This window comes from Perissodus microlepis, chromosome 15 (genome assembly GCF_051167445.1).
Source record: "Perissodus microlepis isolate ML-2025 ecotype Zambia chromosome 15, ASM5116744v1, whole genome shotgun sequence".
Taxonomy (NCBI): Eukaryota; Metazoa; Chordata; class Actinopteri; order Cichliformes; family Cichlidae; genus Perissodus; species Perissodus microlepis.
In genome coordinates, this window is record NC_140475.1 from 9,765,688 (window position 1) to 9,790,714 (window position 25,027).

General features: G+C 40.0%; 4 protein-coding genes across 5 annotated transcripts in view; all 4 read left to right on the top strand.

Annotated features, from left to right (window-relative positions):
- Positions 1-310: 310 nt before the first annotated feature.
- Positions 311-2,477, top strand: ctsbb (cathepsin Bb). Its single transcript, XM_084953150.1, has 9 exons — positions 311-520; positions 628-713; positions 816-930; positions 1,052-1,167; positions 1,361-1,446; positions 1,544-1,684; positions 1,776-1,892; positions 2,106-2,234; positions 2,357-2,477. Exons 1-9 carry the CDS (start codon positions 398-400, stop codon positions 2,431-2,433), a joined length of 990 nt encoding a protein of 329 aa, XP_084809276.1. The 5' UTR covers positions 311-397; the 3' UTR covers positions 2,434-2,477.
- A 7,069-nt stretch (positions 2,478-9,546) lies between these two features.
- Positions 9,547-13,023, top strand: LOC146371714 (phospholipase ABHD3-like). Its single transcript, XM_084953351.1, has 7 exons — positions 9,547-9,802; positions 9,907-10,089; positions 10,227-10,272; positions 11,695-11,840; positions 11,922-11,970; positions 12,063-12,228; positions 12,526-13,023. Exons 1-7 carry the CDS (start codon positions 9,609-9,611, stop codon positions 12,732-12,734), a joined length of 993 nt encoding a protein of 330 aa, XP_084809477.1. The 5' UTR covers positions 9,547-9,608; the 3' UTR covers positions 12,735-13,023.
- A 1,247-nt stretch (positions 13,024-14,270) lies between these two features.
- On the top strand, positions 14,271-19,611 carry LOC146371715 (phospholipase ABHD3-like). 2 transcript variants are annotated; one of them, XM_084953148.1, is made up of 9 exons: positions 14,271-14,655; positions 15,597-15,757; positions 15,871-16,053; positions 16,191-16,236; positions 16,659-16,771; positions 16,904-17,077; positions 17,167-17,215; positions 17,308-17,473; positions 18,274-19,611. In XM_084953148.1, the coding sequence occupies exons 1-9, from the start codon at positions 14,536-14,538 to the stop codon at positions 18,480-18,482; spliced, it is 1,221 nt and encodes a 406-aa protein (XP_084809274.1). In that variant the 5' UTR covers positions 14,271-14,535; the 3' UTR covers positions 18,483-19,611. The 2 variants fall into 2 exon arrangements, with proteins under 2 accessions (XP_084809274.1, XP_084809275.1); XM_084953149.1 differs by having other exon boundaries at positions 14,271-14,423.
- Positions 19,612-20,322: 711 nt separating this feature from the next.
- The window catches only part of prkg3 (protein kinase cGMP-dependent 3), a 15,049-nt gene continuing 10,344 nt past the window's right edge, over positions 20,323-25,027 (top strand). Inside the window, exons 1-5 of the mRNA XM_084953147.1 lie at positions 20,323-20,978; positions 22,939-23,028; positions 24,436-24,498; positions 24,614-24,740; positions 24,824-24,990. Of these exons, the coding sequence (XP_084809273.1) occupies positions 20,969-20,978; positions 22,939-23,028; positions 24,436-24,498; positions 24,614-24,740; positions 24,824-24,990 (457 nt within the window). The 5' untranslated portion in view covers positions 20,323-20,968. The remainder of the gene's footprint in view (positions 20,979-22,938; positions 23,029-24,435; positions 24,499-24,613; positions 24,741-24,823; positions 24,991-25,027) is intronic.

The following is a 25,027-nucleotide window of genomic DNA, read 5'->3' on the forward strand; positions in this document are numbered from 1 at the left end:
TTTTAGCTTGAATCAATGTACATATACTTTAAATCTAGCTACAGTTCTGATTCATCTGATAATATGAATGTTCTTTTAAACTTCATTTTTTTCTTTATAAATTGGATTAAAAGTATCATTTATCATTAATTGTGGATCTAATTCTTAAAGTCAGTGTTAGATATATTTCAGAAAGACTGTTTCTAATAACCAAGTTCATTGCATTCATACATGACCCAGTTCCTATGTACAGAAATGTATTTGCAACATTACTGCAAAACACATGTTGGTTATAAATAAAGGAAATGGCCTCTTTCCTTATTCCCTTTCCTTGTAACGCTCCACTGAGATGCGCTTTTGTGTGCATGTAAACAGTTTCCTGGTCACCTCCTATGATCACTGATGTCTGTTTTGCAGGATGAGTTCGCTGTTCCTCCTCTCTGTAGTGGTGATGGTGTCCACCACTTGGGCACACCCTCACCACTCCCTTCTCTCCTCTGAGGTGGTTGATTTTATTAACAAGGCTAACACCACCTGGACGGTGAGACCATGCAATCAGCTTTTATGGATATTTCCACATCTTAGGAAGCTGTTAACAACCTGTAAGCAATGATTTCTCTGCTCCAATTTCCTTTTTATTTGCTCCAGGCCACAAAGAATTTCCAGAATATCGATACCACCTATGTCAAACAGCTGTGTGGCACCATACTGAATGGACCCAAGCTACCAGAGGTGTAAGTTTATCAGGTGATTTGGACAGCTGGTCACATGAGATGACATGTGACAGTCAGCAGGTTGAGCTAATCTGCAGTGATTCTGTTTTCTCTCTTGTTTAGGCTTCATAATATTGAAGGCATTAAACTTCCTGACAGCTTTGACGCACGCAAACAGTGGCCCAACTGTGCCACAATCCAACAGATCAGAGATCAAGGCTCCTGTGGGTCCTGTTGGGTATGACACACCAAGAAATTAAAAATACACCACCACCAAATAGAGGAGATAGGGTGGGACATTAAAAAAAATCATTACCAACTTCCATGTTCTCAGTGTTCCCGGTTTGATTTTTACACAGGCCTTTGGGGCAGCTGAGGCAATATCTGACAGGTTATGTATCCAAAGTGGTGGTAAGATCTCTGTGGAGATCTCCGCTGAAGATCTGCTGGCCTGCTGTGATGAATGTGGCATGGGGTGAGCATTAGTAATGGCTTGTGTATATAAGTAAATGGTGTGTTCATTAATTCTACACATGAAGTTTTCATGGAAAAGTTTTTTTTTGAGAAACAGTGATGGTTTATAATTACAGTCTTCAAAAATTAAATGAGGTAAAACAGCTATAAAACAAACTCATGGTGCACATTATGTCTTTTCGTGTTTGATGTAGCTGTTATGGTGGCTATCCTTCTGCTGCTTGGGAATTCTGGGCAAAGAAAGGGCTTGTCACAGGAGGCTTGTATGACTCTAAAGTTGGTAAGTCCATTATCCACTTGCTGAATTTAGTTTAAGTAGTTTTGGGGAGGAGCAAAAGACTTGACTTAAATGGACTGACAGTGACTGTTTATTACAGGCTGCCTACCCTACACCATCGCCCCCTGTGAGCATCATGTGAATGGAAGTCGTCCTCCGTGTGGGAGTTCAGAGACTCCTAAGTGTGTGCAGCAGTGCACTGATGGATACTCACTATCATATGAGAAGGACAAACACTTTGGTACAGAGAATTAAAATACACTCTACACCCTCCTAGCACTGGTTTACTTTGTTGTTGTAGTCCTTGAAGTTTCCTGTATGTCCCTCTTCAGGTAGACGCACATACGGCGTCCCGTCGGACCCGGATCAGATCATGACGGAGCTGTACAAGAACGGGCCTGTGGAGGCAGCTTTCACTGTTTATGAAGATTTTCTGCTGTATAAGAGTGGTGAGGTTTATGTATTTAATTCGAGTAATGTCACTCTATATGAGTAACGTACTTCTTTGTCTCAGTTTAATATTGGGCAACTGTTTGAGAGCAAGCAAGTCGACCACTAATCTGAAAAAGCTGCACTGACACTTTAGAACGCCTGTCAGAAAATGTGTACTCTTCAAAAGAGGAACAACCTTCTTCTGCTTTAATGAGCTTTTTTTGCTGTAGGTGTGTATCAGCATGTGACAGGGGATATGCTGGGCGGTCACGCCATTAAGATCTTGGGCTGGGGTGATGAGAACGGGACGCCCTATTGGCTGGCTGCAAACTCCTGGAATACTGACTGGGGAGATGAAGGTATGGATGAAAGTGTAAGGCACATAGCCGGTGTCACATACAGGCCTACGTCACACAAAGTGCTGAAGATGAGTGGGAATGCTGGCCTAAAACTGTCATCCTCTGTTGTCTTCTTATTTCAGGTTTCTTCAAAATCAAGCGTGGAAATGACGAATGTGATATTGAGTCAGAGGTGGTTACAGGAATCCCGCTTAACTAGATGAAATAATCATCACAGCAGACAATCAAGAAATAAATCGAAGAAAAGACAGACCTCATTCAGACCTCAGATTTTGACAGATTTCATGCAATAAAGAGGGAAAAAAATGTTTTTTCTTGGTCTTCATTTGCATTTCTTTACCATGATTTGCAGGTTTGTTTTCCCACAAGTGAGCTACAAATTTTTTTTACAGCTTCATTTCATTACGGAGAGAATTGAGCATTATTCATTGACATAGAGAAATTAATGTATTTGGCGATTAATCTCTGATGACCTATCATGGCAGAGCAGAATCTAGATGGTGGTGGTGGTGAAGATGATGAGTGAGGCTTGGATGAAGCTCCAGTTGATATGTCTATGAGGTGAGGATGGGGAGGAGGTGGGTTGCATGAATGTGAGTCTGAAAGCGAGAATGACAGAGAGTAGATCCCGAAAGTTTGATTCCTTTCATCTGGACGTAGCATTTTCAGTGGGAGAAACGTTTCGTCACTCATCCAAGTGACTTCTTCAGTCTCAGCTGACTGCAGGTTTCCCCAATCTTATAAACAGTACATCGCACAATGACTGAAACTAGCACCATGAACATAATCCACCTTTGGGGATTTACTTACCTGGATGATTGAGCATGCATCAAGACGGAGAGTAGAGATTTAAACCACGTGGAGTGGAGGCTAATTGGCTCAAAGAATGTGGGCAAGAAGGTGATTGGATTAGAGTAATGATGTCAGTACTGAGTTTGACAACGTGGGAAAAAGTAGTGGAGTCAAGAAGAGACTAGTAGCGGCCAAACAACCCAGGAAAGCAGGCAGATGAGTGACTGCGGATCTGCCTAATTGAAATTGCGCATAAGCTTCATTGGGAAGGTAGATGAGATTATATGTTTTAGCATTCAAAATTTAGATAATTATATTTAGAGATATATAAATATTATCTAGCATTCTAGCTTTAGTTGGGATGATGACATTGCTGATTTCATATACTATGTACTGAATCAGTAATTTATAATAATGATAATACCAATATAATACCATGACTCCTTAAATTACAGGATACTACAGCAAAAGAAAATCAAAAATCACATATCCAAATAGTCCTTTCTAGGGGCCACGGTAAATTAGTCCTCCTTTGGTGTTGCAGCTTATTTTTGACTGTGGTGAGAAATGTGATTTGCTACAGTCTTAACAGTGTTTTAAAAAGCATGTGCCTGACAAGATTTAAGATGTTTTAAATTTTACTGGATGCCCTTCTTTCACAATTTGTGGTAGACCCATCCAATGGCAATTCCTTTTGTACACTAAAGGAAAAAAGCTGAAAAGGTTACAACACAAACTTTTAAATGAACTGTGACTTACAGGACAATGTCAAGCAGAGGCGGAGGCAGACATTTGATACACCCGGGGCTTAGCCCTAAAGGGTAGTATGCATGTGGGATTGGGGGCGGGGGTTAGAAATGACTGAAAGATTAATAGGCTCTGTTTTGAGTTTTGTTCAAAAAAGAATGACTTCATATAGGGAAAAATATATATCACATATGCAGGACACCTTAAACTAGTTTTTTAATTAAGCAGCAAGGCAGAACAAAGTCTGGGCTGTATCAAGACACACGGACTAAACCCCAATTCAACCAGACCCAGAACTGATCCGGAATTAAAACAGGACTACAACAGTTCAAATCAGGACTACTTAGGATTTAACCAAGACAGAACCAGAATCAGAAATAGATGATAGTAGCACTAAAAATCATCATAGACCTGCACTACACTTATTTTTTAATTCTACCAAAGTACACTATTTAGATTGAGAAAAGTTTATATAATTATTTAGCCTTGTTGTGCAAACAAGCCTGCATAACTTGCTGACAATCAAACCAAACACCAACATCATCAAATATACAGTTGAAACCAGATATTTACATACTCTTCAGATAAAAACACAAACACTTTTTTAATTGTAACATCAAATCAGACTAAATGTTTATTTTTTTTAGATTGATAAATATAAAAAACATATTTGTTAACTTCAAGAGTAAAGAGAAACTATCTGTATTTCTTAATTGTAAATGTCACCAAATTGTATTCAAAATTGAGCCACACTAATGGAGCTCCACAATTCTTTTCCTGGTGTTTTGGTTGATATCTCTTGATTTTCCCATGTCAAAGAAACAGACTCTGTGTTTTGCCTTATATGCATCCACAGGTGTGCCACCAATTTACTCACATGGACTCTACTAACCTATCAGAAGCTTCTTCAGCTCAGAATAGAAACGTCTGGAGTTTCTTATTAATTAACAATAAACTTAGTGTATATGTACTCCTAAATTTGATGAAAGAGATAAAAAGAGACAGCTCTGTCTGTCTTTATTCTGACATTTAACTAATTCAAAAGATATTTCAATATTTATTTATCCAAAACAAAACAAGTTTACTCTAAATTGATGTTGTACAGTAAAAAAATGTCCTTGGGTTTTCCATAAAGTGTATGTAAATATCTGGTTTCAACTGTTAATATACTGCTGTGTATTGAAATTCCTCTTGTTTTGCATAGGAATATACTGAACAACATACAAAGCATAATATATAAAATAACATCTACCAGAGTTTTTTCTTTGAAAGAAGCCCCTTATGTCCATTCTTGTATATCAGTACATTACTGAAACCGATTTATTTAGCCGTGGAGGGTAACGACTGAAAATATGAAATAAACATACATGTAAGCTAAGACTCTCTAAAGAAACAGCATTGTTGTTCGGCTTTTCATTTCGCCATTTGTTGATTCACTTGAAGAGCAAGTAATGTAATATGGGTCAAGTGATCAGTTTGACATCAATCTTTCGTGATACACCGTCATATTTACATTATTTGTACAGTACGAATGATTTTCTTTGGTACCTGGTCGAACTTCAGTTCTCCTCTGTCTGCCTGGCTGCGCTTCTCCAACAGCGCAAGCAGCAGCTCCCCCCGCCCCCTCGCTCAGTGTCTGAGCTCGGATCATACCAATATTAGGGGGGATTTACGCAGAGTCGTAAATTCCCACAGTGTGCACTATGTGCTTTGAATATTGTGTGTAGTTTTTGTTTTATACAGTTGTCAGCCAGGCATCTAACTATGAAAAAATTACACTCCAAAAGACCCCGGGCTTCTGAAAAAACAACCCGGGCTTAAGCCCAGTAAGCCACCCCCCCCCCCCCCCCCCCCTCACCCCCCCGCTCCGCCACTGATGTCAAGACATGTTTCTAGCAGGGCCCAGCAGAGGGTGGTGGTAATGCTCATCCAGTTCGGATGTTTGCCTCTGCACACTACTACGGAGGATTTTAAATCAAACAATCAGACAGATGCGAGTGGAAGTGAGGGGCAACGTTATAAGGCTGAAGAAACCAAATCAAAATTCAAATAAACCAATCAGAGAAAAAGCAAGAACTTCGGAGTGGTCGAATCAACAATATGGTTCATTGTTTAAAAGAAGGAGTTCACTGGAAAGCTTAACAACATCAAAAAAGCGCACAAAATACCACCAAAGTGGATGATCACAGAATTATTTCCATGGAAATGAAAACACCTTCACAAGAACTCGCATAGTCAAGAAAACTGTTGACGAGGCATAAATATCAAGGTCTACAATCATTCCTTTGTGCACTTCAATCACATGACTGATTTAAAATCCACTGTGGGGGTGTACACTGTGTCTGCCCAACAAAGTATGGACCTATATGTAAAAAGATGCAGAAAGGTACTAAGATACAGGAATATGGAACAAGTGCATTTAAAAGAGTAGCATTAAAAGAAAAAAAAAATGGGATACAATAAGATGCAGCTAACCCTGGGTATGTCTACAGGGGTAAAGTTAGGATTACACAACATAAGGCACTTGTTGGAAGAGGGAGCGGAGAGAAATAAAAAGCTGTGGGCGGCTAGTGACACAGAATGCAACAACTACTTAAATTATTCAGTTAAACTTTAGTCCAGCTGTACTACTGCCAGCAATACAACCTTGGATACTTTATGACAACACCGTAGATTTCACTTATCTTTATAATTCACATACTGATGTGTGCAGAGGTATAAAAGAATAGAATTGCAGTAGCATTTAGTATTCTGAAGTTTCATCTCAAAGTAAGGAGCAGTGTTTATGACTATGCACAAGAAAAAATACTTAAAATATCCTTTTAAGAGAAAACAAGGTCATTTGAATTTGATGACAGTAAATGAGTTGGGGCACCGTCATGTTTACCACTATAGCATACCCTTTTCTTTTAATAAAAGATATAAAAGATAGAATATCTGGGAATTGAGGAGACTACCTCTGGAATGTTGATGAAGGATTCTAGCGGAACAAAAAATCCTCGGTCTTCTTTGATGCACCAAATATTTTCAGCTGGTGAAAGATCTGGACTGCAGGCGGTTAACCTCACCACCAAAACTTGTCTGCTACAAACCCAGGCTGTTATAATAGCTGCAGAATGTAGTTTAATATTGTCTTGCTGAAACATACAAGGCCTTCTCTGAAAAAAGATGTTATCTGGATGGAACGTGTGTTGCTTTAAAATCTGTACATACGTGTCAACACTGATTGACCCTTTCTATTTGTGCAAGCTGCCAGTTTTATCGGCCCTAATTCACTTTCTTAACAACAGAGATGCAGGATTTAAGCATTGAGTACAGCCAGCAAGTTGGATGGTCCCTCCTCTCTGTAGTCCAGCGTCTATATTTTTTCAAATATTTGAAGTAATTTTATGAGATTTCTTCCTTTATTTAAACGCAAACGTTTATTTTGCAATGATCCTGATGAAGGCCACAAGCCGAAACGCTTTGGTCAGCTAATAAAGTTTTTCCATAGTGCTTCAAGTGTCGCTGGAGTCTTCATGCCACCAGTCATTTAACCACACAGCATTTTTTTTTTACTTTGCTTCAGTCCAATTTAAAAGAACTGTTTTCATAGTAGATGGCAGCATCCCATAATGTTCACGTCTGGCTTCTTCTTTACATGGTAGAGCTTTAATCTGCATTTGTGGATGACATGGTGAACACAGACAATCGTTTCGGGAAGTTTCCTGAGTGCATGCAGTGATCTCCATGACAGAATCATGCCTGCTTTTTAATGTGGTGCTGTCTGGGGGCCTGAAGATCATAGTTCCAGATATTTACAATTTTATATTGGTGATAATTCTGAAACAGTTTTTTGCAGATTGGTGAACCTCTGACCAGGGTTAATTATGAGAAGCTCTCTAAGATGTTCATTTTATACTTAATCATGTTACTGACTAGCTGCAAAATGTTTCTCCAGCTGTTTCTTTTTAGTTTCCCCTTCTCATTTTTTTTTGAGACGTCTATTAAATCAAAAACGAGCCAATTTTTTTTCATGATACAGTAAAATGTCTCGGTCCAAGCTCCACACCAACTGGTGGCGGTAATGCAATAATTTATTGTTCACCCAAAATAAAAGAACAACGCCTGCGCGCTCTAGAGCGCAACAGTAGATGCTGGCGATGAAGGCATTAAACATTAGTCCATTTCATTCTGTCCTGTCATGTTTCTGACTCATGCGGAGGTATGAAGAACATACTGGGAGTGCGTTTTCACGCCGTACACGGTGATCATCTGCTCCCTCACAGCCGCACTGTACTATCTCTGGGGCCGCAAGTGTCAGGTCAGATTCCGTGGTTACTTTATACCATGCTGTTTCCTTTTCACTATGCTACTTTCCAATTAGTTAAAAAAAATCTTTTTAAAATTAATATGTTTTGTTCAAAAAGGTCTACTTTACCCCTCAGCTGATTTTTGTACGCTTTTGCGAGATGTAAAATTAAGTCTGTTTGGTAAAGGAAAAGAATAAATAAACCGATCACATCACCGACCACAACTAAAGCTCAAGTTAGTCATCAGTCAACAGTAGCCTCCAGCAATCATGTAACCAGCAGCACTGGGGAGGACCCTGACTTTGCAGTGGATGAGCTCATGCACATCAAACTTTTGGAAGTACTCCTGTTTCTCTGGCACTAAAAAGGGGTCATTCATCAGCTTGTGCAGCAACACTGTATTATGGACAAAGGTAGCCAGCTACATGTTAATCTTTGAATTCTGATGCCTTCAGGCACAGGTGTATAAAATAAAGCACCTGTATGGGTCGTTCTGAAGATTTCGTGAACTCAAGCGTGGTGATGAAATGGGATCTCGCCGTTTCCTTCCTCTTATATATTCCACAATCAACAATCGGTGGTTTTCACACAAAGTGGGAGTGTTTGGGAACCACAACAACGCAGCCAAGAAGTTACCGACCAGGTAAATTAGAGATCGGGGTCGCGTAAAAGTCGAAAGCTGCAGACTGACTGTGCCATCACAAAAAATGCGTACCAGGAGCTTCATGGCTTTCATACTTTCTGTAATCTGTAATGTGTAATGTTGGTGGCTGGGTACTTTTGTGTGTAGTTTAAAAAGCAATGACTCCACTCGAAAATTATCATACAAATGGAAATGTGTTTGTAAAGAGTTTTTTGATCAGCCTTTGCACCTAATGTCTCTCCTGTTTCTTTGCAATTAGACGGACATGTTTGCACTTCTATAACACTGGGTGCTTTTTCTGTGAGCTTATTTATCATTGACTTTGTTGTGTGACCTGTAAACAGGACCCGCATTTGTTTATGTGATACCATTGTGAGCCAGCAAAATGTGCCCCATCTAAATCAACAATAGCTTTGATACTTTATTCCAAAAAATTAAAGTCTCTCTTTTATTGATTTCATAAAATTTGAAGAAGATTATGGGTATGAGTAATAATTTGGTAATAGACAGTATATCAACTATATTCATATTAAGCACTGTGCTAAAGTTTAAGCACTTTAAGTTTAAGTATTGGCAGCTGAAGAATTTATCTATGTAAAAAATGCCAAAAAAATAAGCAAATATAACAAATTTCTGCACAGACTGTATCAAAGGGAAAAAAAGGGAGTTTTGATCTAAGACTTATTTTCTGTATGTCAGCCACTCGCTGATTACATGCTATTGTGTGACATCACATCAAAGTTTCCAAGTGCAGAGCTGGTATTATTCAGCACACTGACACTGCATCTATATACCACTGATACTGCCATTATTTTCTTTGTACCTTGTTCTGCTCGCCTGGTGTGTTTCGGATGTTTTCTTGTCTCTCACAGGTGTGAATCTATAAGCAGCTGTGCTTTTATGGCACCTTCATCTGGTCTTGTATCCTTTCAGAGACCAGCTCTGGTTTGCAGTGAGGCTTTCAGTGCATTCCTCTTCAAGCACTGTCCTGTGGTAGCTGAGCGCTTCAGTCCCACTCCGTGGTGCTGGGGAGGCCGGCTTCAAACGCTGGTCTTTGCTGTCCTCAAATCCAGACCCCCTGTCAGTTATCGCAAGTAGGAAGAAACCCTCTTTTTTTAAATTTAAAACAGGGTTAAAAATCTTACTCTAAACATTTAATTAAATAATGAATATCTTGTCTCGTCCCTTCATCTCCCAGTGAGCTGATCCGTACAGTGGATGGTGGTCAGATCTCTCTTGACTGGGTGGACAATCAGGCCAGTGTGACCTACCCAGAATCCTCCACGCGTCCCACAGTGCTCATCCTCCCCGGGATTACAGGAAACAGCCAGCAGTCCTATGTGCTTCACGCCGTTAGCCAGGCCACATGCCACGGTTACAGGTCAGCTGCACTCCTCACACAAAATGAAGTGATCTTGAAGCAGCCCTAACAGGAAAGTTTACATTAAGCAGGAAGCTTAATGTAGCTTGTGCCCGGTATTTGCCTGAAGCAGTTTTCATAAATACTTTCCTTCCTAGATGTGTGGTCTTCAACAACAGAGGTCTTGCAGGGGAGGAGCTGCTGGTAAGTACAATGAATACCTAATAAATTTATAGTTAAGTAAAATCTAATTCTCAAAACACTGTTTAAGAAAGAAGCTCATGTTCCAGAATGAACACATTCAAGCTTGACTGAAATTTGCCCTCGTGGAGAAGCTAAATGTCTTCTGGAGAAAACTTTATGGTCAGATGAGACAAATATTGGCTTTTTGGCCATAATGACAAGAGGTGTGTTTGGAGGAGCAAAAGTGAGGATTTCAAATATGAAAACACTGTCTGGGGTTGTTTTCCTGCCAGTGGTGCGGGCACATTAAACAATGTGGATGGAATGATTCTAGTGTATCCAGAGAGTACTCACAGTGCTTCATTTGTTCCACTTTTTTCATGTTACAGCCTTATTCCAAAATTTTTATTTTTCACCACAAAATTCTGCAAAGTAGAACACCCAAGTACTTGCGAGTTTAATAATAAAAACACAATATGTACATAGGAATTTGCAGCCTTTGCTCAATACTTTGCAGAAGCAGCTTTGGCAGCAATTACAGCTCAGGTCTTTTAGAGTATGATGTTACAAACTTGGCACGCTAACCTTTAGGCAGTTTCTCCCATTCTTCTTTCTTCTATCCAGTTGGAGGGGGAAAGTTGGCATACATTTTCTGATCTTTCCAGAGACATTCAATTGGGTTCAAGTCTGGGCTCTGGCTGGTCCAGTCAATGACATTTGCAGAGTGGAAACCACTCCTTTGTTTGTTTGGTTGTGTGCTTTGTGTGCCTTGTTGGAAGATGAACCTTTACCCCAGTATGAGTTCCAGAGCACTCTGGGGCAGGATGTTTTGATATATTACTGCGTTTATCTTTCCCTTGACCCTGACTAATCTCACAAAAAAACATCCGCACAATATGATGCTGCCACCACCGCGCTAAATTTGATGTCATGGTATTGGCTGCCTGGTTTCCTCCAGACATAAAGCTTGACATTGAGGCCAAAAAGTTCAAGCTTTTGACCCAACAAAACAATGCATTTGTGACCAGTTTTCTAAGATTAATTTCTTCAGGCATAGTTGGTTTCAGTGTTTTTCTTAATATAAATATGGAGAACGTCATCCTCAGTGCACCATTTCACAGCAGTAATAGCACTAACAGAAGATCTGAGGCTTAAGCGCTGCATGTAACTCCCCTCCGGTATCCCTCTGCTAGCTTCAGACACCAGTCACCTACTGTGCTGCCAATACTTCAGATCTTGAGTGTGTGGTGCAGCATGTCAAAGGGCTCTACCCCAGTGCTCCTGTGCTTGGGGCTGGTGTGTCTTTGGGAGGGTGAGTTGGTGCATAGTGTTTCCGCTGGCCTCCATTTCTGGACCTAGATTTGCCATCTGTGTCTTTCCTCCATTTCTTTTATTATTTTTTTTCAACAATTTTATGATTCCTTTCTTCTCACCCTGCTGCAGCATGGTGAGAAGTCAGGATTGGTTGCCGGTATCACCATCTCCGTACCCTGGGATGCATTGAAGTTCTCCAGCTCGATGGAGGAACCGCTCAACTGGCTGCTCTTCAACAGGCACATCACGAAATCCTTGCACCAAATTCTCAACAGGTCGGATAAGTTATGGTTGCTAAACCTACATTTGCGTTTGTAAATCCAGTTAAATAAAAAACAAAAATCTGTTTCTCACAGGCACAGGAAAATTTTAGAGAAAGTGGTGGATGTTGACTATGTCCTGAAGGTATGATACATTATTACTCACAGTTTGTCAGTTTCTTAGATGTATAATTGACTCTCCATTCATCGTCATCTTGTTTTCACACCCCCTTGTAGGCTCGGTCCATCCGTGAGTTTGACGAACGCTTCACGTCTCTGATGTTTGGTTATAGCTCATGTATGGATTATTACCGCGATGCCAGCCCAGGCAAAAAGCTCCCCAATACAGCCGTACCCATCCTGTGTCTCAATGCCGCTGATGACCCTTTCTCTCCACAGTCTGGTGAGTACACAACAGGAGAGGTGTGTCAGTATAAGCACTGCAAAGGGGAAATAACAGCTGTAATGGTTTACTCATAAATGCTGATTCAGTAGGCCTTGTCAGATTTGGCGCACAAAAGATAAATCAAGTTTTGTAATTGTTGAGAATTTATATTCTTCTTCTTAACACAATTCCTTTTTTTAAATGTAATCAAGGATGTTGAAGTCACATGAAAGGTTTCCGATTCGTGTGTCTGCTTTGTGTCTACTCTGCTGTCTGTTTATATTCATTTGGACTTCTTCTGTCCTGCGCTCACAGCCTTCCCAGTGTCTATAGTCCAGGATCTTCCTAACGTCGCCCTGGTATTGACGGCACACGGGGGACACATTGCCTTCTTGCAGGGTTTTTTTCCTCGAGGTGAGAACTACATGGAGCGCTTGTTTGGCCAGTTTGTGCACGCAGTCTTTGAACACCAGGAGGAAATGAAGCAAGCCTGTGGTATCAGAGAGGAGCAGATGAAGGACTAACGAGCAATATGAAGGCACTTACACTGAAGTAATACAAGATTTGCAGCTGCAACCCTGCTCATCTACCTCATGACCTCAGGTTCATGTTCTGTAGACAGTCAAATTTTCCTATGATTACACTTTGCATGCTGTAGAGTGTGGATGGGACACCAGTGGTTAATGAGCTGACACTGTGTAAAGACCAGTAACACCCTGTGTGGTGTTTCAGATAATTGTATCTGCTGCCTGCTGCCATAAAGTGTAATAATGAATCGTAAGCGTATCATGAGGACCAGATCACTATGTATGTGTGCTGAATGTATTTTTATTAGCAGTAAACTGAACATCAGTTTTTTGTTTGTTTGCAGTGATTTCCATGACAGAACCATTTCTGTTTTCAATGCAGTGCCACGTGATGGCCTGGAGATCACGGCCATTTAATACTGACTTTTTGCACTTGTTCCCCGTGCACAGAGATTCCTCTAGATTCTCTGAATATTTTGATGATATACTATGATGAGATATTCAGCGATTTTATGTTATTCTGAAATTGTTTCACAATTTTTTGCAGATTGGTGAACTTCAGCCCATCTTTACTTCGGAGAAACTCTGCCTCCCTAAGATGCAGAAATATTCCTGACCTGTTGCTAATTAATCTAATGATTTGCTAAATGTTTCACTAGTTGAGAACAAGGTAACATAGGGTTTTGAAATTGACATCGTAGATGTCTAATATGAGGCTGAGGATTAGCACTGCCAACCACCAGTATTTTTAGTGAATGTTAATTCACGTAATAGGGCTAGTGGCAATATTTTTATGGGTACTTGCACATTTGGTGTCAAAAGACATGAAGAAGGAGGAGAATGGAACAAAGGCCACAACAAACTTTTATGGTGATAATAAATCAACCTGAGGGAAAGGTGTGATAAACAAGAGTAAGTTGAAGTGTACTAAAGGAGAAATGAGGTGAGGAGGGAAAAGGAGATACATTTGTACATACTGAACTGAAATATGAGGCAGAAAGAAGGCAATTCAATTTCATTCAAGTCCTCAGAAGAAAAAATAGATCTAATAGATATTTTAAAAATGCCAACTTATCTGATAAAAATAATTATTTTTGTTTTTAAAGCCGTAAATAAACAGAAGTTTCGATCCAAGCTCCACACCAGCTCGTGGCGGTAATGCAACAACATAGAATTAAAACGAGACAAACAAAGCAAAACAAAAGGAAAACGAGCAACCACAACTACAAATAACTTTCATGCTTAGAAAGGGGCAGGAAGAAGCATAAACTTATTTAATCCCACCCGCTTTTCCACCATCTAGTAATCAACAGACTACAGAAATCCTCCTTACAATTACATTATATGTTACGTGTATTTAAAAAAATATGTATATCTATCTTTCTATCTATCCATATATACATATATATACACATACATATACTCATTTTCAATAACCCCATAGAAAGTAAAAGAAAAACTATATCTCCATATTTGTAGTTTACGTGGATCGTAGCCATGACGTTGACATTGAAGTTGAAGCTTTTGTCCAATCAGGAGCTTCGCCTGTGAGAACTAGGAAGCAGCTGCTCCCGGAGAAAACACCAGACTATTACCTGATGGCTACCGGCGTCTAATGTAATATCGCCAAGGCTGCTGGGAAGAGTCGAAGAACAACATATTGAACGTTAGATGTTTCTGATGAAGGCAGGTTGTCGGGCATTAAATATCATATTCTTTCTGTCCTGTTATTCCGTTGTGTCGGTTAACGACGCCGTCGGCTAGCAGCTCAGCTGTCAACCGCACTTAGACCATTGTCATGTTTCTGACTCATGCGGAGGTATGGAGAACATACTGGGAGTGTGTTTCCAGGCCGTACACGGTGATCATCTGCTCCCTCACAGCCGCAGTGTACTTTTTGTGGGGCCGCGAGTGTCAGGTCAGTCTCTGAGGTCGAAGTTAGCGGCAAAGACTCCGCCATACCCGCTTTGACTTACAGTTTAGTTGGATTTTTAAGCATTTTATTTCCTTTAAAATGAAGATCACTATATCCTATTAACTCCTATTCGACTTTATCTGTGGTATTTTGTTTTTCTAATTAATTAAAAACCGGTTTTTCCATTTTATTTATTTACATTTTTAAGCTTATTTAACATTTCTTGGTCCATAATTTTACAGTTTTTAGTGTTTGGGTACAAAGATTCAGAGCTTTGAGTACAAAGCTCTGAACCTTTTTTTAAATTAACTTTATTTTGTATAAAATTAAATCTGTAGGTTATAATATTGTAATATGTGTATCATCTGTGTATGAGATATGATCTTTTATTCTACAAAATTAAAGCCTCTCTTTTATTGATTCCATAAATAAAACTGGAAGAAGATCATGGTTATGACTGATTATTTGGTAATAAGCAGTATATCAGCTATATTCATAATAAGTGTTGTACTTAAGTTTAAGCAGCTAAAGTGAGGATAATTTCAAAGTATGGCCAATAGTAGAATTTGTTTATGTAGAAAATGCAGCAAAAATAAGTATCTAAAATATCTTCACAGACTGTAAATAAGAAAATATGAATTTTGAATTGATTATATTTGAATACTATTTTCAAATATCTAAAATGTTGGTAAGAGTTATTTTCTCATTGTTAGCTACTCGCTAATCAAATGCTATTGTGTAACATCACATCAAAGTTTCCAAGTGATGTATTTCTTGCAGAGCTGGTCACATCACATCTACATACCACTGATACTGCCATTTTTTTCTTTGTACCTTGTTCTGCTCGCCTGGTGTGTTTTGGATGTTTTCTTGTCTCTCACAGGTTTGAATCTATAAGCAGCTGTGCTGTTATAACGCCTTCATCTGGTCTTGTGTCCTTTCAGAGACCAGCTCTGGTTTGCAGTGAGGCTTTCAGTGCATTCCTCTTCAAGCACTGTCCTGTGGTAGCTGAGCGCTTCAGTCCCACTCCGTGGTGCTGGGGAGGCCGGCTTCAAACGCTGGTCTGTGCTGCCCTCAAGTCCAGACCCCCTGTCAGTTATCGCAAGTAGGAAGAAACCCTCTTTTTTCAGTTCACCACTATTTACAAGAGGGTTAAAAATCTTAATCTAAACATTTAATTAAATCATGAATATCTTGTCTCGTCCCTTCATCTCCCAGTGAGCTGATCCGTACAGTGGATGGTGGTCAGATCTCTCTTGACTGGTTGGACAATCAGGCCAGTTTGACCTACCCAGAATCCTCCACGCGTCCCACAGTTCTCATCCTCCCCGGGATTACAGGAAACAGCCAGCAGTCCTATGTGCTTCACGCCGTTAGCCAGGCCACACGCCACGGTTACAGGTCAGCTGCACTCCTCACACAAAATGAAGTGATCTTGAAGCAGCCCTAACAGGAAAGTTTACATTAAGCAGGAAGCTTAATGTAGCTTGTGCCCGGTATTTGCCTGAAGCAGTTTTCATAAATACTTTCCTTCCTAGATGTGTGGTCTTCAACAACAGAGGTCTTGGAGGGGAGGAGCTGCTGGTAAGTACAATGAATACCTAATAAATTAGAATAATGTCAAATTAGTTTTTAAAAATCTGTAAGTAACATGTCAATACACTCTGAAGGACCCCAGTTGAGTGAGGAAAGTGAGGATTTTAGAGCGGGAGGACAGAAATGAGAAGTAGGAAACTGTGGTGGTCTTGAACTCTGATCCCCCCTGCAAGGATTCTAGCCTTTGGTAGATGGGTTGCCAATGTATTTAATCCCAATTTAAAACAGTTTCAGATTAAAAACAAACAAACAAACAAAAAAAGTGAATTGAAAGTATTTTCTATGTGTTTAAGTAGTAATTTAAGTTTTTCCACTGATACACCATTTCACAGCAGTAATAGCACTAACAGAAGATCTGAGGCTTAAGCACTGCATGTAACTCCCCTCCTGTATCCCTCTGCTTACTTCAGACACCAGTCACCTACTGTGCTGCCAATACTTCAGATCTTGAGTGTGTGGTGCAGCATGTCAAAGGGCTCTACCCCAGTGCTCCTGTGCTTGGGGCTGGTGTGTCTTTGGGAGGGTGAGTTGGTGCATAGTGTTTCCGCTGGCCTCCATTTCTGGACCTAGATTTGCCATCTGTGTCTTTCCTCCATTTCTTTTATTTATTGATTTTTAACAATTGCATGATTCGTTTCTTTTCACCCTGCTGCAGCATGGTGTTGTTAAACTACCTGGCCCATAAGCACACCGAGTCAGGATTGGTTGCCGGCATCACCATCTCTGTACCCTGGGATGCACGTAAGTCCTCTGACTCGATGGAGGAACCGCTCAACTGGCTGCTCTTCAACAGGCACATCACGAGATGCTTGCACCGCGCTGTCACCAGGTTGGATACATTTTGGTTCATAAATTTTGTCTAACAGTTTTGCGTTTGTAAATCCAGTTAAATAAAACCCCAAAATCTGTTTCTCACAGGCACAGGAAGATTTTAGAGAAAGTGGTGGATGTTGACTATGTCCTGAAGGTATGATACATTATGACTCACAGTTTATCAGTTTCTTAGATGTATAATTGACTTTCCATTCATCATCATCTTGTTTTCACACCCTCTTGTAGGCTCGGTCCATCCGTGAGTTTGACGAACGCTATACGTCTCTGATGTTTGGTTATAGCTCATGTATGGATTATTATCGCGATGCTAGCCCAGGCAAAAAGCTCCCCAATACAGCCGTACCCATCCTGTGTCTCAATGCCGCTGATGACCCTTTCTCTCCACAGACTGGTGAGTACACAACAGGAGAGGTGTGTCAGTATAATCACTGCAAAGGGGAAATAACAGCTTTAATGGTTTACTCATAAATGTGACGTTTTTCTGATTTTATGGTCCTATTCGAAAAAAACATAAAACAAGTTGGGAACATTGTGTAAAATTGAATGCTTTACTGAAAGTTGTACAAGACATCATATTAAAAGTGTACTGCTAAAGAAAACACCTGGTGGAACATTAGTAACACGGTTGGGTATAAATAGAGCATCCAAGGGTGTCTAGGTTTCTCAGAAGTAAAGGTGAGGCAGCGTTTACTACTCTGTTAAAGACTACACGAAAAAATAGTTGACAGTAAAGTTTCTCAAAATAAAACTGCAAATGATCTTGGAATTTTAGAGAATCAAGCAAACTCTCTGTATACAAGTGACAAAGCTAAAAACCAAGGCTGATATCTTAAGGCCCTTAGGTGCCAGTGGGTTCATTGCCACAGACTCAGGGACACTACTGAAAACATATGTAAGCGAATACAGTTCAATACTGCATCCACACATGCAAGATAACATTCTCTCAAACACTTTCATCTTTGTGTGTGAGCTCATTTAAGATGGACTGAAGCGACGTCAAAACAGATGATTGAATTTATCTCTGTTATATTAAGAAATGTCTCATTCTTTTTAGCACAATTCCTTTTTTATATGTAATCATGGACGTTGAAGTCTCCGGGTTACAAAAGGTTTCCGATTCATGTGTCTGCTTTGTGTCTACTCTGCTGTCTGTTTATATTCATTTGGGCTTTTTCTTTCCTGCTCTCACAGCCTTCCCGGTGTCCGTAGTTCAGGATCTACCTAACGTCGCCCTGGTATTGACGGCCCACGGGGGACACATTGCCTTCTTGCAGGGTTTTTTTCCTCTAGGCGAGAGCTACATGGAGCGCTTGTTTGGCCAGTTTGTGCACGCAGTCTTTGAACACCGGGAGGAAATGAAGCAAGCCTGTGGTATCAGAGAGGAGCAGATGAAGGACTAACGAGCAATATGAAGGCACTTACACTGAAGTAATACAACATTTGCAGCTGCAACTCTGCTCATCTACCTCATGACCTCAGGTTCATGTTCAAGTCATGTAGAAATAAAAAATGAAAGTGAAGTGAAATCACTAAAGCTATTTTGAAGTATTTAATACATTTTAGTCAATTTGAAAATATTGTTGGTCAATTGATTGCTACCTACTTTCAGTCACAAAGGCCGTCCGTGCACCGCGCACCTGTAGTATGTAGTATGTAGACTGCACTGTAGAGTTCAAGTGCTCTGCTTGTTGCTATTAAAAAAAAAGTGAAGAGTTGGTTATTAAAATTAAAAACAGCATTATTGTTGTTTTCTTCTTGCTAATTATGTTTTTTTCCCTTTTGCATCAAATGCTTATTTAGTTTTGAGCCTTCAAGAAGTGTTTTCCTCGGGGTTTGTGGCATGCCTTAAAGGATGAAACGTTCCTGTGTTTATACCCTGCATGTTGTACAGTAAACGACACCAGTGGTAAATGAGCCGACACTGGGTAAAGACCATTAACGCAATGTGTGGTGCTTCAGTATCTGCTGCTATAAATTGTAATTAAGTATGGTAAGCATCACACAAGGACCAGATCAGCATGTACATGTACTGAATGTATTTTTATTATCAGTAGACAGTACATCAGCTTTGTTTTTGTATTACCAACAGTGCACTGATTAATATGTAGCTTTACTGTGCTAGGTGGTATTAGTGTAGGATTCATGCCATTTTTAACTGAAGCCACTGCTGGCTATGAAATGAAGTGTTTTCAATCATCGGCATGAAGAAAATAGGTGATAATGGTGCTAATTGGTGACTTTTAATTGTCAGCGTGAGGGTGGATGAGAATTTGATTTTGCTTTTTCAGAAGTAAAAGAGGCTTTTCATGAATGTCACGAATCCATCAGCTATTTGCATGTTTACCACATTCACCTGCCTTTTAATATCTTTTTTTTTTAAACTCACGCCTTATTTTAAAACTTTATGTATGGGCTGTAAAGACAATCACGGTGTTATTGCAATATCATGTAATGGTGCAATATTTGGGCATTTTATGTTCGATGGTGTATCTTGTAATTACACTACAATTAAAGGGTGATAAAGATCGACTGGTGATTTTTACATCTTGAGTTTGTCTGGAAGCTTCGAGTGGCCGTTCACTGCGATCGATAGCAAGTCGCAGCAGGTTTATTTTGTTATAGCACGTATCACCAGGTTTGACCTGTAGTGGAAAAATGTTATAACCCATATGCTGCCTGTCACTGAGTTACCCTTCACTTGCACCGCTGAAATCCAAGGCCTTTAATCTCTGAGCGCTCGAGTCATTAATGTCGCAGATTAACCAGGAAGATATCAATAATTAACTGTGAACAATAAAGGCCCACACCCTTTGTCACAATGCTAACCCTCTAACCTCATTTAGAGTCATTTGTGGCCTACAAAACATTCAGTGGCATTTACTCTGTGGAAAAACAGGAACCTGAAGGAGTAGCCACTTTCTGAATCTGGCAGATAAAATCTACCCTAAAATAGTTCCACACTACCCCAGCTCTTATGTGAATGCAGCCATTTGGAAGGAAGGTGCTTGTTGCGAACACATTTTTTCTTTCTAAAGACAAAAATATGAAGGTAGAAGAGTGAGGACTTGTGCAGCTTTTATGCTTCTACTTCAGCTTTGTGGCAGCTTTTGCAGTGACTTGTTTGCTTGTGCTCCCACTTTAATTTCCTCACTTCTCTGTCATCTGCGTCAGCGAGAAACAATTATTGCTAATAAACGTCACAGTAATCTCAAATCAGTTCCTGTTTTTTTTAAGGTAACAAAATAATGTGAATGAGGTATAAAAGAAGCACCCTGGTACGCTTTTCTTCTACTTGCCCGATGTGTTCTTTCGGGATGAATAACGTGCTGCAACATCACACTTTAGCTGTGTGTTTTCTCAACTGAGCATAATTTTTACAGCCCAGCTTTCTCTCCAGCTCATCCTCCTCCTCCCTCCTCCTCCTCTTCTTCTCCTTCTCGTACTCCTGCTGCCTGTATTCCTCTACCTGGTGTGATAGGAGGAGCCTCAGGTTATGGTTAATGATTCAACACCAGAGCCGTGGAGATTGATAGATACAGAAAAAGAAGGAAAGATTTAGTGAGAGAGAGAGAGCTGGAGAGAAGTAAAAATAGTAAAGCTGTAGACAGGGAAATGTAAGCTGAGAAAGTATGCAGTGGCAGGAAAAGTAGAAGAAGGAGTATTGATAGAGAGTTTGCAGGCTGCATGCGGTGTGTCTGCTCAGGTGTGTCCAGTCTGTAGCTCATCTGGGGTTCAAGCAGGTCAGAAAAACTGCACAGAAAGCCAAAAACTTCTCTGCAGTGGAAAAGTGGATATCGTTGAGCAGCTCAAGGTGATTATTTGGCTCCTGTGATCCATGCGGCCTTCATAGGCAGGACATTAGATCACCTTGTCTGCTGATCACACCATGCCTGCAGGTGAGTGTGGCTTCAGTCTATTTGTCCACAGATTACGTGCAAATAGTGTCTCAGAGTTGTAGATTAGGTCAGACAGGCCGCCTTCAGGCGTTTATCGGTTCTTTAAATATATTACCGCTGTGTTTAAAGTACAGATCAGCATCGGTTCAGCTTAAGTTTTATTATTTTTTGATTTACTACAGCGATTAACAAAGCGTCATATCTGAGAAGAGGCTGCCTAATAAAGACAAAGCACATGACTTCCTTCCAGGTTTCTATTACAGAGTATCTTATGAGAATTCAGCTGTAGTTACACATGGCCATGAATTAATAATGAAGCAATATGAAGTGGACTGTATGCTGGCTGTGTCAGTATAATGGTAGCTGGCATCATGTTCCTGCCGTGCAGCTGAAAAGCAGACACAAATATCTGTTTTTCTTTCTTTTTTTCTCTCCTTTTTTGGCGTTGTCTGCTTTAATATCATGTTTCCTGGGATCCTCCAGGATCATTTACCAGATTTATGAATATCCGCATGTTAAATGAATGTTGCTCACTTTTAAAGTTCATTCAGTATTTAAATAATAACCTGTTTTGTTTTTGATTTTTTTTTTTTTTTAACCATTGTAACAAAAATAACAAACATGGACCAATGAAACAGCAAATATTCAAACAGAAATACAGCCACCTAGCTATCAGTTGCCCCAGGGCTGAAGAATAACTGAGCAATTTCCCCCATTGAGTGTCAACCTGCAGGCACTAAAGGTTATCATCTCAATCAGCTCAGATTGTCTTTCTCAACAGCTACAAGTTCCTAGAAAGTTTACAAATTGTGTTTGTGCACGGCTCTGTCTTAGTGTGTGCTTTGGTGACAATTTAACGAACCACCCTGAGGCAAATCTGATATTCAAGTAAGCATGTAGGGACATATTTTTATGATCTGTGTAAACTGACCATTAAGGTCTTTTTCTTTTCTGTAACACATTTATGAGCTCTGTGCACTGCAGTCATGTCGCTTTCTGTTCTGAAATCCCTGGAAAAATATCTAGTTTAGGCCGCTGTACATGTCTTTTTTAAGTGCCCATGCTCCCTTGCAGAACAGGAGCTGTTTATATTTCCCTGTCACATTCTGCTGGTGTTTTACTAAATGACTTTATGAGTTTAGTTTAATCTTAGGCCTGTCCAATGTTCAGGGTGAGGCAGCAGTAACCTGGGGTCATACGATGTGTGCCGTGAACACAGGCAAACACCCTCTCCAGCTGGGTTTTTACTGTGTGTTTAGTAAAATGGTCACATATCCAAGTGTGTTTGTATTGATTGGAGTGTTTAAAAAAAGAAAAAAGAAAAGGAATCTTGTTTGCAGAGGTTCTTTAAACAGGTCACCTCGATTAAGAGAGGTATTGGATCTGGCTTGTGGTTAACTTCATTGTTAATCTCATGCAGAAGTGCTAATGAATCTGTCAGTTAATATGACCTGCTTATGCATAGTCACAGAGGGTTTTTTATGTCTCACATTAGTGTAACAACCCACAACCAGCAAACATAAATAATCTGCATATAAACGCAAAGCCTGGAAAAAGCAATCTATCATTTAAGGGGTTTTTATACAGCTTTGACAGGTTTTGTGTCATTATCAGTCACAGAAACTGTAACAGATCTTCAGCAAATGCAGGCAGGGTGTGACAGCACTCAGAAAGCACCCCGTTGACTGTCCATCATTAGTCTGCATTATTCAGCAGGGCTCTTGCTGTGTGCTGCCAGTGAAGTAGGGTTCAGTGCTTTGAGAAAAAGGTATCAACACAGTTACAGTTTAAATATCACCCTTTATGGCTTTGTGTGTAGGAGTTTCCACAAATATCACAACAACTGGGGCTACATTTTATGTCTGTGTTCAGGTGCATAATTTATACAACTTCTCGTTTTCCTGTTATGTGAAATTCTCCCATAAATCTTCCTTTTTAAAAAATCTTATTCCCTCTGTAGCTATGGAGAAGCAAATAGAGGAGCTGAAGCAGCAGCTAGAAAAGCAATGTCTGATCAACAAGGAGCTGCAGAGGCAAAATAAGGACCTAGGTGAGTACAACAATAACTATATAAGCTTTAAATATTGTAGAGACTTCATTGTGCAATAGCAGGTTCATTGAGGTGAATATTGGGATATATATAAACACATGAATTAAAGGTGGAGCTCTTAAAGTTCTGAAGGTTGAGTTCAAATTTAGAGAACCAGAATGAGGCCTTCACAGGACTTTTACTTAAGATGTGGAATCAGTGGAACTTAGACAGGTAGACATGGTCAAGACAAACGGCCGAAGCAGTTTGAACAGGAAACTTCATGTGCTCACAGAAACTGGATTAGAGAAGATTCCCTGGTCTGATAAGTCTCCACTTGTGCTGCTTGTTTTGGATGGTAGATGGTCAACATTTCACATCAACATCAAACCATGGATCCATGATCTGGTGATGATGGTGTAATGGCATGGGAGATATTTTCTTGGCACACTTTGGGTGCCTTAGTATTAGATGTGCATTGCTTGCTGACTATGTCCATCCTATTATGACCACATGTCCATCCTCTGGTGGCTAATGTGGCATGTCATAAAGCTCATGTCATCTCAAACTGGTTACTTCAACATGTGAGTTTCACTGTACTGAAATGTCTCGCATGGTCACCTTTGGGATGTGGTGGAATGGGAAAATCATGCCATGGATGACATGTGACAAAATCATGTGATGCTGTCAGGTCAATATGGAATAAAGTCTCTGAGGATTGTTTCCAGCACCATGATGAATCTATGTAATGAAGAATTAAGACAGCTCTGATCCAACCCAGTACTAGCGACATGTACCTAATTATGTGATTGATGAGTGTAAAATGTTGGAGGGATGCAACTAAAATGTTAGACTTTTTTTTTTTCTGATCATGGCCAGAGATCAGTTATTAGCATGGATCAGTTATTAGCATGGCCCCACTGTACATAAAACACAGAGTACACATGTAGAAAACCATGCAGTCACTCATTGGTTTATGGGCTTAAACCAAAATGAGAGATGGATCAGGCTGATAAGTGGATGACATTATATACTCATGAATGGATGACATTACATACCTTTATGACTTGTCAGTCATAAATGTATCCATGCGCAATCCATGCTTTATGTTATTTGTCTTTGATTGTGATCTTAATTGACAAAAGTGACATCAGTATGTGACTCAAAGACTCGAAACCAGTGATTCATAAACTAAACTCACTATTAAGGTATTTAGTGAAGTCATAAATCAAGAGACAACTAGGGTCATTCTAGGGTGATTCATTATGTTTGCATTCAGAGGAGTGGACCCCTGCAGGCCATTAGAGAGAATTTACGTTGGCTTCATGTTTCAGACCCATATCCATCTTTTATATACAAAGCACAGAAATCGTCACTTTTAATGTGTTTTGCACATTTAATATGTGTTTTTTTTCTTCACATTCACAGAAAAACGACTCACCGAGAAAGAGAAACTCCTGCAACAACTGCAGAGTCAGTATCATGATCTCGGTAAGCAGCTCTTCACGGGAACACAGAACAGGGACACATCTACTTATCTACTTACACACATGATTGATGCGATTTCTAATGGCGATCTGTAACCATCCATTTGTTTCTGTTACAGACTTTCCCTCTCAGACCGGTAATGAGATTGAACCTGAGGTCAGGAAGAGCCGTGCAGCTGTCATAGCTTCAGAACCAATCCCGGAGAACCTGGAGATTAAACGGGCGAGGGTGAAGAAAAATGTCAGGTCAGCATCAGCACCTTTCCAACAACTTATATAATACCCAGTTTGTATGTTGTAGATGACTTCTTTGAACTTTCTATCGGCAGTGAGACGAGCCTAATTGTCAAAGCTATCCAGAAGAATGACTTCCTGAGCCGGTTAGATGATGAGCAAATAGCCATGATGGTGGACCTGTTAAAGGTATCTCACTTCAATCCTGGAGATGAAGTCATTCAGGAAGGCTCTGAAGGAGACAGCATGTACATTGTGGCAGGTGGGCACACACCTTAGTATGAATGTCTGTCTTTTTA